General features: G+C 42.5%; 1 protein-coding gene across 1 annotated transcript; it reads left to right on the top strand.

Annotated features, from left to right (window-relative positions):
- Positions 1-249: 249 nt before the first annotated feature.
- On the top strand, positions 250-13,581 carry LOC308325533 (uncharacterized protein). Its single transcript, XM_080778059.1, has 11 exons — positions 250-449; positions 3,334-3,465; positions 4,847-5,074; positions 5,986-6,090; positions 6,788-6,919; positions 7,729-7,956; positions 8,885-9,052; positions 9,341-9,647; positions 10,440-10,693; positions 10,796-11,158; positions 11,396-13,581. The coding sequence occupies exons 3-11, from the start codon at positions 4,876-4,878 to the stop codon at positions 11,503-11,505; spliced, it is 1,866 nt and encodes a 621-aa protein (XP_080634185.1). The 5' UTR covers positions 250-449; positions 3,334-3,465; positions 4,847-4,875; the 3' UTR covers positions 11,506-13,581.
- Positions 13,582-13,588: the final 7 nt, after the last annotated feature.

Here is a 13,588-nt window from a genome sequence, read left to right as displayed (position 1 = left end):
CCGAGTGTGTATAGTTACAGTTACACACCTCCTCTCCACCAGGCGGCAAAATGCTGTGGCGTGCCCAGATTTCAGTGCGAGATGCGCACTTTAACCCGGAAGTGTGCGTGTTTTCTTCGCGGTGAGAAACAAAGCGCGGTGTGAAACATTCATGTCTGATTCTCATGAAGGAGGACGTACAATGTGTCAAATAGAGACTGTACGGCTGTCGATAAATGAACACCTGACGTCGGTGGGAGAGGAGATATTGTGTGTTTTGGAAAAACAGCGTGGTGTTGATGAATGTTGTGTGAAGCTCGTCAGAGTGTTTGTCATCGAGCGTCTCAGTTTGGCTACAGAGTTAATATTCAAGCTCTTCCAGAGAGAGATAGAGACACTAGAAACTCTGAAGAGACGAAACAAACAGCTGGACCTCATTTTACAGCCACACATCAAACTACACAGAACAGGTTGGTTGAGCTGCATTATTTGAACCACTGATATTAGGTCTTGTCTTCATGTTTCATAACTAGGCATACCATATTCTGAATGACCAAAAAGAGGACACATGCGCGCGTGCATGTGCGCATGCACGTGCACGTGCATGCCGTGCGCGTTTGAATTAAATTAATTTGTCAAAAAAGTTTGGCTCCTAAATTTGATAAAATATGCTCTATATTAGTTATGTATTTATTTAAAGCAGTGGCTCTCAAAGGTGTGATCCAGGGACCCTCATGGTTCCTTGAGGGGGCTGATCTACATCCACACGTGAGCTTGTAAATCGGCTAGTTGAACTATTCAAAAATATTTTTGTTTCAAAATAGGGCCTTAAATATCTTCAGATGGGGTATCGTGGACGTCAGCAAGGGCATGCTGTCACAACGGGTTCATAACGCCAAATAAAATGGCTTCAGATCTGACCCAAGTCTCCTGAGGAGAAGTCTGAGGCAAGTCCTGGACGCGTTATCACCACCAACGTTCAAGGATGTGTTTACAAAACATTGCAGTGTTTGTTTACAAACATTTGGTGTTTGTTTACAAACATTTCAGTGTTTTGTTTACAAACATTTCAGTGTTTGTTTACAAACATTTGGGATTTGTTTATAAACATTTGGGATTTGTTTATTCGGTACTACCCCCCCGACTGGGGGTGGTACTACCCCCCCGACTGGGGGGGTAGTAGTAGATTTGTTTATAAACATTTGATATTTGTTTATAAACATTATGGTATTTGTTTATAAACATGTTGGTATTTGTTTATAAACATTTTGGTATTTGTTTATAAACATTTGGGATTTGTTCATAAACTATTTGTATTTTGTTTACAAACATTTGTAAACAAGCTGTCAAGATGAGTTAGTTAGTTATGTATTTATTTAAAGCAGTGGCTCTCAAAGGTGTCTGAGAGTGTAACATATGGACCCAAATGGACCCTTACAGGTCTGTAACTCTGAGAGTGTAACACATGGACCCAAATGGACCCTTACAGGTCTGTAACTCTGAGAGTGTAACACATGGACCCAAATGGACCCTTACAGGTCTGCAACTCTGAGAGTGTAACATATGGACCCAAATGGACCCTTACAGGTCTGTAACTCTGAGAGTGTAACACATGGACCCAAATGGACCCTTACAGGTCTGTAACTCTGAGAGTGTAACATATGGACCCAAATGGACCCTTACAGGTCTGTAACTCTGAGAGTGTAACACATGGACCCAAATGGACCCTTACAGGTCTGTAACTCTGAGAGTGTAACACATAGACCCAAATGGACCCTTACAGGTCTGTATCTGTAACTCTGAGATTGTACTAGTACAAATGGAACCAAATGGACCCTTTTATAACTTTTAACTCTGATACTGTACAAATGGAATGAAATGGGACTCTTATGGGTCCATCTGGTTTTACTCTCAGAGTTATGGGGATCCTTGAAATTAAAAAGTTTAAGAACCTGTATGCAATGGCTTATCTCTTGTAAAAAGAGAGACCAGCCTATTCTCCAAACCATTATCTTATGCTTTGCTAGGTTGTACAAAATAATATTGGGTCAATTTAATTTGCAGGACTCACCTCGCGCACAGCTGCCTTGTCTGTGTTGTTGACATGACATGGGCTTGCAGGACAGAACTTTTATTTGTGACAGACACATTTTCCTTTGCAGACAATACAATCTGCTTCTCATTGGTCAGTCACAAAGCTAAGAAAACAGTAGCCTACTTTTTCTGCATGTCAATGATGATGAGATAGTTCTTTGGCATGTCAAGCTTTCCTCACGGAGAGCACAACAGTCTATCTGCAGACAGCAGAGCAGCCAGCGAGCCTTTCTCTACTCTGCTCTGTGGTCGGGACCAGTGCTGTCAGACTCAGCGCGCAGCGCATGCAGATTTATGAATAATACACATTCCGGGGTTCGGGCTGAAAATCCACCTCTCACAGTGTCTTTCCACTACGAACCATTGAACGTGCATTGTAATACACATTGGTCTGAATGGTCTGTGAGCAGCGATACATATAGGTAACAGGCGATAATTGTAAAACCCCGGACATTTGAAGGAATTTATAAAACCCCCCCGGACTGCCCGGACAGCCCCCCAAAAGAGGACTTGTCCGGGCAAAAGAGGACGTATGGTAAGCCTATTCATAACCCAAGATGTGACCACTCAATATCCTCGTCCACTCGGTTAACAGTCTTTGTATTCAATATTTCAATCAATCAAACCAGAAACCACGTGTGCCACGGGTCAGGCTATGCTATACATTTGCTAGTACAGCGTTTAGCACGGCTGCATACCGCGTTGTTTAATAGGCATTTTTATCCGAGCTCCCCGATATTTTGCATTGTTTCACAAGTTTGTGAAACGACGAGTGATTCTGAGTCAGGTTAGGTGGCTCCGGCTGTTGCTGTGTTGCAACTAAGTCCCTGAACTACACGTTTAGCGGTTCTCTCATCTAAACGGGGGTCCTTGAGCAACATTTAAATGAAGAACATTTAAATAAACACAATCTTGCATTGGGGTCCCTGGCACAACATATTTTCATTTCTGTTACATTTGGTCATTTTGAGTTATTTGTGTCTTATTCATTATACCTGACAAGTGACAACTAAATACCATTGATGTTGATAAGATACAATTCATTTGCATGCATGTGTGACTTTAATATGGTCCGAAATTACATTATGATAGGTAGGAGACTAGGAGGGAGATGTAGTTGGCCCTTTGGTGTTTTCATATTTTCTAATTTGGTCCCCCTTGAAAAAAAGGCATTTCATTATGCACGGTAGTAGGGCTCATTTAAATTGAACCCTTTTAATTGATGTGTGTGTGTGTGTGTGTGTGTGTGTGTGAGAGAAGAGGTTATCCCTGGACATGCGGAGAGGAGCCCACATCTGGTCAAGGAGGAACCACAACCTCTGCAGATTAAAGAGGAAGAGGAGGCTGATGTGTCAACAATACATCCGGAGGAGAGGTGCAGAACTCTTTTAGGTAAAATAAAAAAGACTTGAAGATGTAGTGCCACAATTTTTTTTTTTTTACTGTTTTGTGACAGTACTTCATTAGACACCCTGGGTCGATTTTTGTGCAATGGTGTATTCCCTTTGTATTTAGGGTTTCTTCCTGTAGGCTGAACCCTTGACAGTCAAATGGGACAATGAAATAAACACTGGTCCAGCTTGCTCCATTCACTGCTTTGTATTCATGTAACTTCCGGTGGGAGATTTGGCTCCCATGAAAGTGTCATGCAGCAGCGGAGGAACGGCAATGGGGTTGTTTTGATCCGCGGGATGTAAGAACAGAGGATGATAACCTTCCAAACACTGGATTTTGGAAAGTAGTTATAAGCTTGCGCGTGCGTGCGTGCGTGCACGTCAGATCCATAGGCTGAATAAAAGCAAACATTTCTGGATTAAATGAAATTAAAGAAAGACAAGTTCCCTCGTTTTGGCACAGGCGGGTCGTGGAGAGAACGAGGTCCCGCATTCTTGGCATTCTTTGTGTTAACCCAATCCATGCCAACCTCGATATCGTGTAAAGCTATTAAAACCATTTTAGGAAAACACGAGAGCGCCTCCTGTGCTTGGCTTTTGAAAATTACGTCATGTGGCAGCCAAGACTATGAACTTTTGAATGTTTGTTCAGAGCACTTATTTTTTTTTAAAACATCTGTTTATTATGATTTTTGGCATATAAGCATTTCAGTAATGATTTAACCATAAAATTACAGATCGGACAAAAAATAGCAAAAAACAAACAAACAAGAGACTTACAATAAAAGGAGACAAAACATAACTCAAAGAAAAAGACAAAAACAATAAATTATAACTGACAAGGCTGATGACTACACGGCACTCCGTGGACAGAAACAACATCACTATAAATTCTAAAAAACATTTCTGATATGAAAAAGAAGACATATGCATACATGTGTACCCTCATAGAAAATACAAACATACATACAGTATACACATATCAAATATTAATTAGATGACATTACAGGGCAAAACAACATTGAATTACACCACTTCAGTCCAATGTAACAAGCATCTCCAGGTTTTTAGATAAAGGTGTTCTTTTTTCGACAAGGTGAATCTAATTTTCTCCATATGCAGCACTCCTCCCAGCTCCCTTAGCCACATGTCAACTGTCGGAGGTTTATCCGATTTCCAGGCTTGTAATATTAATTTCCTGGCTAACAGTGTTGCTAGTGAGATGGCCTGTGCCTCGTATTTGTGTTCAGAGCACTTATGACGTAAATCATTTGTCCGCCAAGTCTATGGACTGCAATGTTTGTTTAGTGTGATGTTTTGAGTACTATGACGTAAATTGTTTGTCTATGGACTTTATATTCTCTCTCTCTCTCTCTCAGAATGCTCTACTAGTACGACGGTACAGTACATGGTGGTGAAACCTAAGAAGCGTGGCCGTGGCCGTCCCAGAAAGTATCCCGTCTTATTGCCCTCCCCTGCGGTGGTGAAGCGTAAACATGGCCGTCCGAGAAAGCATATATTTAGTATGCGTAAGCGTAAATGTAATAGTCCTGTGCCATCCCCTCTGCCAGAAGAACCGGATGAAGAGGAGGAGAGAGCAGGAAGAGGTGAGGAAAGAGAAGAGCAGATGGGAGGAGAGGATGAAGAGGGAATAGGAAGACTGTATGATAGCAATCCCATTGACTTGCATTGCACAGCAAATTAGGGCTGTCAATTCACCTCTATAATCCCATTCGAATTCCATTGCTTTATTTTTCATATTCAATAATTTACATAAATTTTAGCTCATTCTTATATAGCCTACTGTGTACACAGTTAATTATGCATGTTCTGTCCAGTAGATGGCCCCCCATCCAAACACCAAAGCTATTATTTCAACATTAATGGCAAAAAAAGTGTTTCATAACTCTTGTGTTGTGTTGGCAACTTGGCACAGATTAATATCTATATGCATATATATCTAGTGCAGTGAATTTAAGAGTAGACTTAGTATTCAGTCTTATGTACTGTACACATGCACAAACAATAATACATTAGGCTGATTATGTTCAGGCTGTAGCCGCTGTACTTTATTGAAATATGTGGCTCACGCAAGCAACATCTGGGTTTGATCACTTTGATGCAACTTTTGGATAACAGATTACTGTGGACTGCAAATTGAGTGATGAATTGCTGTGTCTTTGCCTGGTTCTGTTAGCTTTGTTAGAAAGTCAGGAAGACTGGAAGACACTGTATCACCTGATTGTAGACTTCTAATCTAGCTCAAGCTATTATGACATCCCTCTCTGCTCTCCGCTCCAACTCACTCTTCTGAGCCTATAAAACCTTCCTCCGCTGCTCTTTCTAGCTGCTGTATACTTTCCCTTTGTTTCTGTTCTTCTTCTTATCTTATACTCAATTTCCTTTGTGCCAACCTCTGCTGCCGCCTCCACCCAGCCACAGATGCCGTTTCATTTTCTTATAAGAATTATTTTTAAGACGGCAATAATAATAAATCCAACATCTCTCTCTCTCTCAGATGTATCCAGTATGCCGGTACAGCCTAAGAAGCGTGGCCGTCCCAGAAAGTATCCTGCCTCAGTTTGCACCCAAGATGTGACCACTCAATATCCTCGTCCACTCGGTTAACAGTCTTTGTATTCAATATTTCAATCAATCAAACCAGAAACCACGTGTGCCACGGGTCAGGCTATGCTATACATTTGCTAGTACAGCGTTTAGCACGGCTGCATACCGCGTTGTTTAATAGGCATTTTTATCCGAGCTCCCCGATATTTTGCATTGTTTCACAAGTTTGTGAAACGACGAGTGATTCTGAGTCAGGTTAGGTGGCTCCGGCTGTTGCTGTGTTGCAACTAAGTCCCTGAACTACACGTTTAGCGGTTCTCTCATCTAAACGGGGGTCCTTGAGCAACATTTAAATGAAGAACATTTAAATAAACACAATCTTGCATTGGGGTCCCTGGCACAACATATTTTCATTTCTGTTACATTTGGTCATTTTGAGTTATTTGTGTCTTATTCATTATACCTGACAAGTGACAACTAAATACCATTGATGTTGATAAGATACAATTCATTTGCATGCACGTGTGACTTTAATATGGTCCGAAATTACATTATGATAGGTAGGAGGGAGATGTAGTTGGCCCTTTGGTGTTTTCATATTTTCTAATTTGGTCCCCCTTGAAAAAAAGGCATTTCATTATGCACGGTAGTAGGGCTCATTTAAATTGAACCCTTTTAATTGATGTGTGTGTGTGTGTGTGTGTGTGTGTGTGTGTGTGTGTGTGTGTGTGTGTTTGTGTGTGTGAGAGAAGAGGTTATCCCTGGACATGCGGAGAGGAGCCCACATCTGGTCAAGGAGGAACCACAACCTCTGCAGATTAAAGAGGAAGAGGAGGCTGATGTGTCAACAATACATCCGGAGGAGAGGTGCAGAACTCTTTTAGGTAAAATAAAAAAGACTTGAAGATGTAGTGCCACAATTTTTTTTTTTTTACTGTTTTGTGACAGTACTTCATTAGACACCCTGGGTCGATTTTTGTGCAATGGTGTATTCCCTTTGTATTTAGGGTTTCTTCCTGTAGGCTGAACCCTTGACAGTCAAATGGGACAATGAAATAAACACTGGTCCAGCTTGCTCCATTCACTGCTTTGTATTCATGTAACTTCCGGTGGGAGATTTGGCTCCCATGAAAGTGTCATGCAGCAGCGGAGGAACGGCAATGGGGTTGTTTTGATCCGCGGGATGTAAGAACAGAGGATGATAACCTTCCAAACACTGGATTTTGGAAAGTAGTTATAAGCTTGCGCGTGCGTGCGTGCGTGCGTGCGTGCATGCGTGCGTGCGTGCACGTCAGATCCATAGGCTGAATAAAAGCAAACATTTCTGGATTAAATGAAATTAAAGAAAGACAAGTTCCCTCGTTTTGGCACAGGCGGGTCGTGGAGAGAACGAGGTCCCGCATTCTTGGCATTCTTTGTGTTAACCCAATCCATGCCAACCTCGATATCGTGTAAAGCTATTAAAACCATTTTAGGAAAACACGAGAGCGCCTCCTGTGCTTGGCTTTTGAAAATTACGTCATGTGGCAGCCAAGACTATGAACTTTTGAATGTTTGTTCAGAGCACTTATGACGTAAATCATTTGTCCGCCAAGTCTATGGACTGCAATGTTTGTTTAGAGTACTATGACGTAAATTGTTTGTCTATGGACTTTATATTCTCTCTCTCTCTCTCTCTCTCTCTCTCTCTCAGAATGCTCTACTAGTACGACGGTACAGTACATGGTGGTGAAACCTAAGAAGCGTGGCCGTGGCCGTCCCAGAAAGTATCCCGTCTTATTGCCCTCCCCTGCGGTGGTGAAGCGTAAACATGGCCGTCCGAGAAAGCATATATTTAGTATGCGTAAGCGTAAATGTAATAGTCCTGTGCCATCCCCTCTGCCAGAAGAACCGGATGAAGAGGAGGAGAGAGCAGGAAGAGGTGAGGAAAGAGAAGAGCAGATGGGAGGAGAGGATGAAGAGGGAATAGGAAGACTGTATGATAGCAATCCCATTGACTTGCATTGCACAGCAAATTAGGGCTGTCAATTCACCTCTATAATCCCATTCGAATTCCATTGCTTTATTTTTCATATTCAATAATTTACATAAATTTTAGCTCATTATTATATAGCCTACTGTGTACACAGTTTATTATGCATGTTCTGTCCAGTAGATGGCCCCCCATCCAAACACCAAAGCTATTATTTCAACATTAATGGCAAAAAAAGTGTTTCATAACTTGTGTTGTGTTGGCACAGATTAATATCTATAATGCTCGTCACTAGTGCAGTGAATTTAAGAGTAGACTTAGTATTCAGTCTTATGTACTGTACACATGCACAAACAATAATACATTAGGCTGATTATGTTCAGGCTGTAGCCGCTGTACTTTATTGAAATATGTGGCTCACGCAAGCAACATCTGGGTTTGATCACTTTGATGTAACCTTGGGCTGCACATTTGATGCAACTTTTGGATAACAGATTACTGTGGACTGCAAATTGAGTGATGAATTGCTGTGTCTTTGCCTGGTTCTGTTAGCTTTGTTAGAAAGTCAGGAAGACTGGAAGACACTGTATCAACTGATTGTAGACTTCTAATCTAGCTCAAGCTATTATGACATCCCTCTCTGCTCTCCGCTCCAACTCACTCTTCTGAGCCTATAAAACCTTCCTCCGCTGCTCTTTCTAGCTGCTGTATACTTTCCCTTTGTTTCTGTTCTTCTTCTTATCTTATACTCAATTTCCTTTGTGCCAACCTCTGCTGCCGCCTCCACCCAGCCACAGATGCCGTTTCATTTTCTTATAGGAATTATTTTTAAGACGGCAATAATAATAAATCCAACATCTCTCTCTCTCTCTCTCAGATGTATCCAGTATGCCGGTACAGCCTAAGAAGCGTGGCCGTCCCAGAAAGTATCCTGCCTCAGTTTGTCTGCCCTCCCCTGCGGTACAGTCTGTAGTGATTGAACCTAGGAAGCGTTATCGTAGACAAAGCCAAAGATGGTATGATGCCATTCCAACATTGCATCCAGGTGACAATGGAACACTTTACTTTTTAATTTACAATTTGTGTGTGTGTGTGTGTGTGTGTGTGTGTGTGTGTGTGTGTGTGTGTGTGTGTGTGTGTGTGTGTGACACATACAACCAAAACAACAGAGACCCACCTACTGTACATGTGTCACATTAGGGATGATGTACTTTTCACCATAGGCCTTGTTGGCTCCCATCCAAACACAGTGCTTATAGTTGTGACCTTCAAGTTCAATTTGTCTGGCTTGACTGTGAGACTAAAACTTACTTTATCTGCTGGGGCTATGGAGCTGGACCATCACATGACTGGGTAAACGGAGCCGGACCATCGCATGACAGGGTAAACGGAGCCGGACCATCGCATGACGGGGGAAACATTGTGGGTCATGCAGCCAGCACATCTCTCTACTGGGACGAAGCAGCCGGAAACATCGGTAACCTAACACACCAACATGGAGCAGACCAACCACTCTACTGCAGCGATGCAGGCAGCCCATCACTCTTCGAGTACAACACAGCTGGTCCACCACACTATGGAAGCAACACCGCTGGTCCATCACCCTATGCAGGCCATTCAACCGGCCCCTCACCCTATGGGTAGGCGTGCCACAATTAGTACATAATTGCATGATTACAATTATTTGAGAAATCTACAAGCTCACAACACAATGCGTTATGATTTTATAGATCCACATTTTTGTATTTTGTCTTGGCCATAGTACATTATACTTTTATTTTTTTATTGGTACCGCCGTACCGGTCATTGTGAAAGTAATTTATTTGTATATTTAGGCCACTTTGGCACTTTTACACAGCAATGTTCTCCAAAGACAACGGCAAAGTCCCGTTGTGTTCTCACTTTTTATTCAGCGTTTACACGGAGACACAACAGTGATTTAACATGCTGTAGTGTGCATGCCACGTGGCTAGGTCGCGGTGACTCATGCATACTGAAGTATACATGCGTACGGGTCCATTTGGTGTCATTTTACTCTCTCGAGTTAAATTATTGTTAAACATCTGCATTACTTAATTTAGTCTACACAATTAGAGTTTTTTTATCAACGTTTCAATACAGCATGGAATTGTGGACATATTAACAGACAACAAAATATTCTTTAGTCTCGGGCCTAAGAGAGGCTAAATGTCATCAAATGGTGGTCTGTGGCTCAAAAACAGTTAATAATGGGCCATGATATGAAAAGGGTTGATAACCACTGGTCTAAATTATACTTTATTTTGCCGTTTTCTATGGAAATCGTGTAAAAGGGTCAAATCTGCTATGGGCAAAAATACAAACAGTAATGCGTGTGTTCAATGTCAAACATTTCATGATAGTGACAGTCCTACCTATGGTCACAACACCACTGGTTCATCATCACCTTACAGAGTCCATGCAGCCGGCCCATTGCCATATGGGGGCTATGTGGCTGTTCCACCACCCAATCTAGCCGGCTCACCACCACCTGACGGCGCGAACACAGCCAGCTCGCCACACTACTGGAGAGAATCGGACAGCTCATCATCCGATGAGGGCAACGTCCCACCAGCGACTGCATGGAAACCATGCGATGGATGTAAGGAGGAGGTTGAGAAAATGTTGCGTGAGAAGAGAAGGGTCGATCTAGTCCTCTCGAGAATTGGCAAGTAATTTCTTTTGCATGTTCTATTGCTTTGTTTACCTAGTGATAGGGCCTTGAACACATAATTATGAATGGACCGTTTGTGCCATTTCCCTCTCTCAGACCCAGGCCAGCTAAGAGAGTTTAGGAATCTCATTGACTTCATTGGAGAGAGACATCGTGAGCAGTACACCACCCACGAACAGGACACCACCCCCGAGCAGGACACCACCTACAAGCAGGACGCCACCATCCTGTCTGCAGGCCAGCAGGAACTGTTTCCTGACAGCGGCTTGTTTGTCTCGTCGTTCCGCCTCGCTGCCATGCAGCATGCATCAAAACAAGAATCAATGCGTCTGTTTCATTTGCTGTTTGACTGTTTTTTCACTGAGGCGGAGTGTGAGAACGCAGTCGCTTTTGGTCGCCATGGCCGGATCCCGGAAGGAAAGAGGGTCCTTCAACGGAAGAAGGTCAACGGAATTCTAAGTAAGTTGTCTCAAAATTAGGCTACTTCATTACTTTAAAACTGTCTCCCCCCACCCCTTAAATAAAATGTTTAAATATCTATATTCTGATAAAAATCAACAAACAGAAAATACATTTACAGGCCAGGATAGTGGGGATAGCAATTTCATCAGGACAGACAAAATTGTCAATTGTCTAGATCGTGTTATTTGTCAAAATCACAGTAGCCTACTAGTTTTGAATGCTTTTGTCTTGCAGCCTATGTCCTGAGATGTGCGAGCTTGCCTGGTTGGAAAGCAATCGACGAAAGCAAGCTCAAGAAAGCCTTTATTAACAAATGTAGGGTAAGAGGAGGAGCTAAGCCGTAAGCCACTGTCATAATGTAATGATGCCTCACCTACAGTATATGGACTGCTTTCTCGTTGTCCTCTCACTTTGACCGCCTTTCTTTGCATTCTCGAAACATCTGAGTCAACTGATACAGTACTGTTTAAACGGAGTGATAAATGCTTTCAAGTAAACTAGACCTTCACTAAGCCCCACCCACTCCACTCTGCGATGACAAGCTGTCATTCTCACCCATTGAGATGCAATAATCTGTGATTTCAGTAGCAAGAGCTTCAAAATGTCTTCTAAATCTTGTCAACCAGGCCTGCAGTAGGCTACTGGACAAATGTGCATGACATTATTTCTGGAAATTCAAGGAATTGTTAGAGGGAGAAACGGTATCCAACTCGATCATCTTACGACCGTCCAACAGGAGTTTTTATGTAATGCACGGTAAGGGTCGATTCATACTCCTATTTTAGAGCCGAATAAAAGTCGGTTCGGCGCTGTAGAGTCTACAATTTGACGTCATTTGAGGTTCGGGGGGGCGGGTACCGTCCTAAAGTCGGCTCTTCGGTGCTACTGAAATTTTCTGACGAGCCGAAATCATTTCGGCACTACAGCGCCGAAACAGGAGTATGAATCGGCCCTAAGACTATGGTGATTAGTATTATTGCCATCACCTGGGTGGGTCAGTCGTTTAACTTTCCCACAGCCATGCAAAATAACACTGACGGTTGCTAAACTACTTGGATTGGCATTGGACAATTGCTTTTGTGTTGGTTTAGCAAATGGCTAATTGTTTAAAAAAAAGGTTAAAGGCTAATGTCTATAATTTTGTAGGTAACATGCAGTTTAAGCGGAACTTAAGTCAGATGTGTATAGGGTGAACAGGAAAGGTGACAACACTGTGCCCTGGGGAGCACCTGTGACGTTCACCAGCACCTCCGAAGAGCCGAACAGACAACCCTTCAGTCTCACATACTGTCCAAGAGATGGTCTGAGATCCATGCCACCAAACCATGGTCCACCCCCATCAACACAACTTCTGCATCAGCAAGGAATGTTCTGAATTATATCTGTATTGTGTAACACTGGCTACGTTTACATGAGCAGTTAAATCCCCTTTTCCGAATAGAAGTTCAATCCTATTAAACGTTGTTATGTAAACACCTACAAAAACTTACATCCGAATGAAAACGCTCGATGCGATCTAAAAACCATTCCGATGTCACTGGCCGGATTACTCCGATTTTCAATGCGATTGAAAGAAATTTGACTCATGTATACACTGCTTCGGATGTAAATTCATTCTGGTCTTTCTGAGCATGCTCCAAGGCGCTCATATCCAAGGCGCGCCGTCGGCGCCGAGGAGTTTGCACATAGAGCGCGTTATTTCGTTCCTTTTTTCAGATCCGAAATCCACAAAAAAAACGTGGAGCAGCAGCAGATGAGATACCCCTGATCTCTGTGTGTGTGTGTGTGTGTGTGTGTGTGTGTGTGTGTGTGTGTGTTCAACGGTCTCTCTCTCTCTCTCTCAAAAATAACGAGCGACCCGATACAATAATAATCATCAGTGTTGCGTTGCGTGCCCTGGCTGTGCTGTAGATACAAAGTATAGTAGTAGGCCTTATGTGTCCAACAGATGGCGTAGTTTCACGTGAATTAACATGTATCATGTCTTCTATCACTTCTCCATATAAACACTCATTCGGAATGACCATTTCCCATGTAAACTCGCGGCAAAAAACATTACATCGGATGTATTTTATTCGGAAGTATTTATTCGGAATGATCACCCTTCATGTAAACGTAGCCAGTGTCACAAAGGTTGCTTTTTTAGGTTGTTCCTAAAAGTGTTCTGGGTGAAAATGTTTTTTCTGTATATACACTAAATTAGAGTACTCTAGATCAGTGGTTCCCAAACCACTGATTCCCCCTGGTTCTGGTCCCCCCCCCCCCCCCCCCCCCCACCTAAAGTAAAAAATGTGTCAACAACCACAAATGGGTCCTAACCCAGTAGGGAACCAGTGCTCTAGTCTAGATATGCAATCTTAAATCTGAGTATTTCAATGTGTTTCTAATGACTCAAAAATAAAAAATAGACACCAAGTTTGCCAAAAA

The sequence above is a fragment of the Protomyctophum bolini genome, assembly GCF_963924005.1.
Source record: "Protomyctophum bolini genome assembly, chromosome: 12".
In the NCBI taxonomy this organism is placed as follows: domain Eukaryota; kingdom Metazoa; phylum Chordata; class Actinopteri; order Myctophiformes; family Myctophidae; genus Protomyctophum; species Protomyctophum bolini.
The sequence above is the reverse complement of the archived record's forward strand: the minus strand, read 5'-3'. Positions and strand labels throughout refer to the sequence as shown.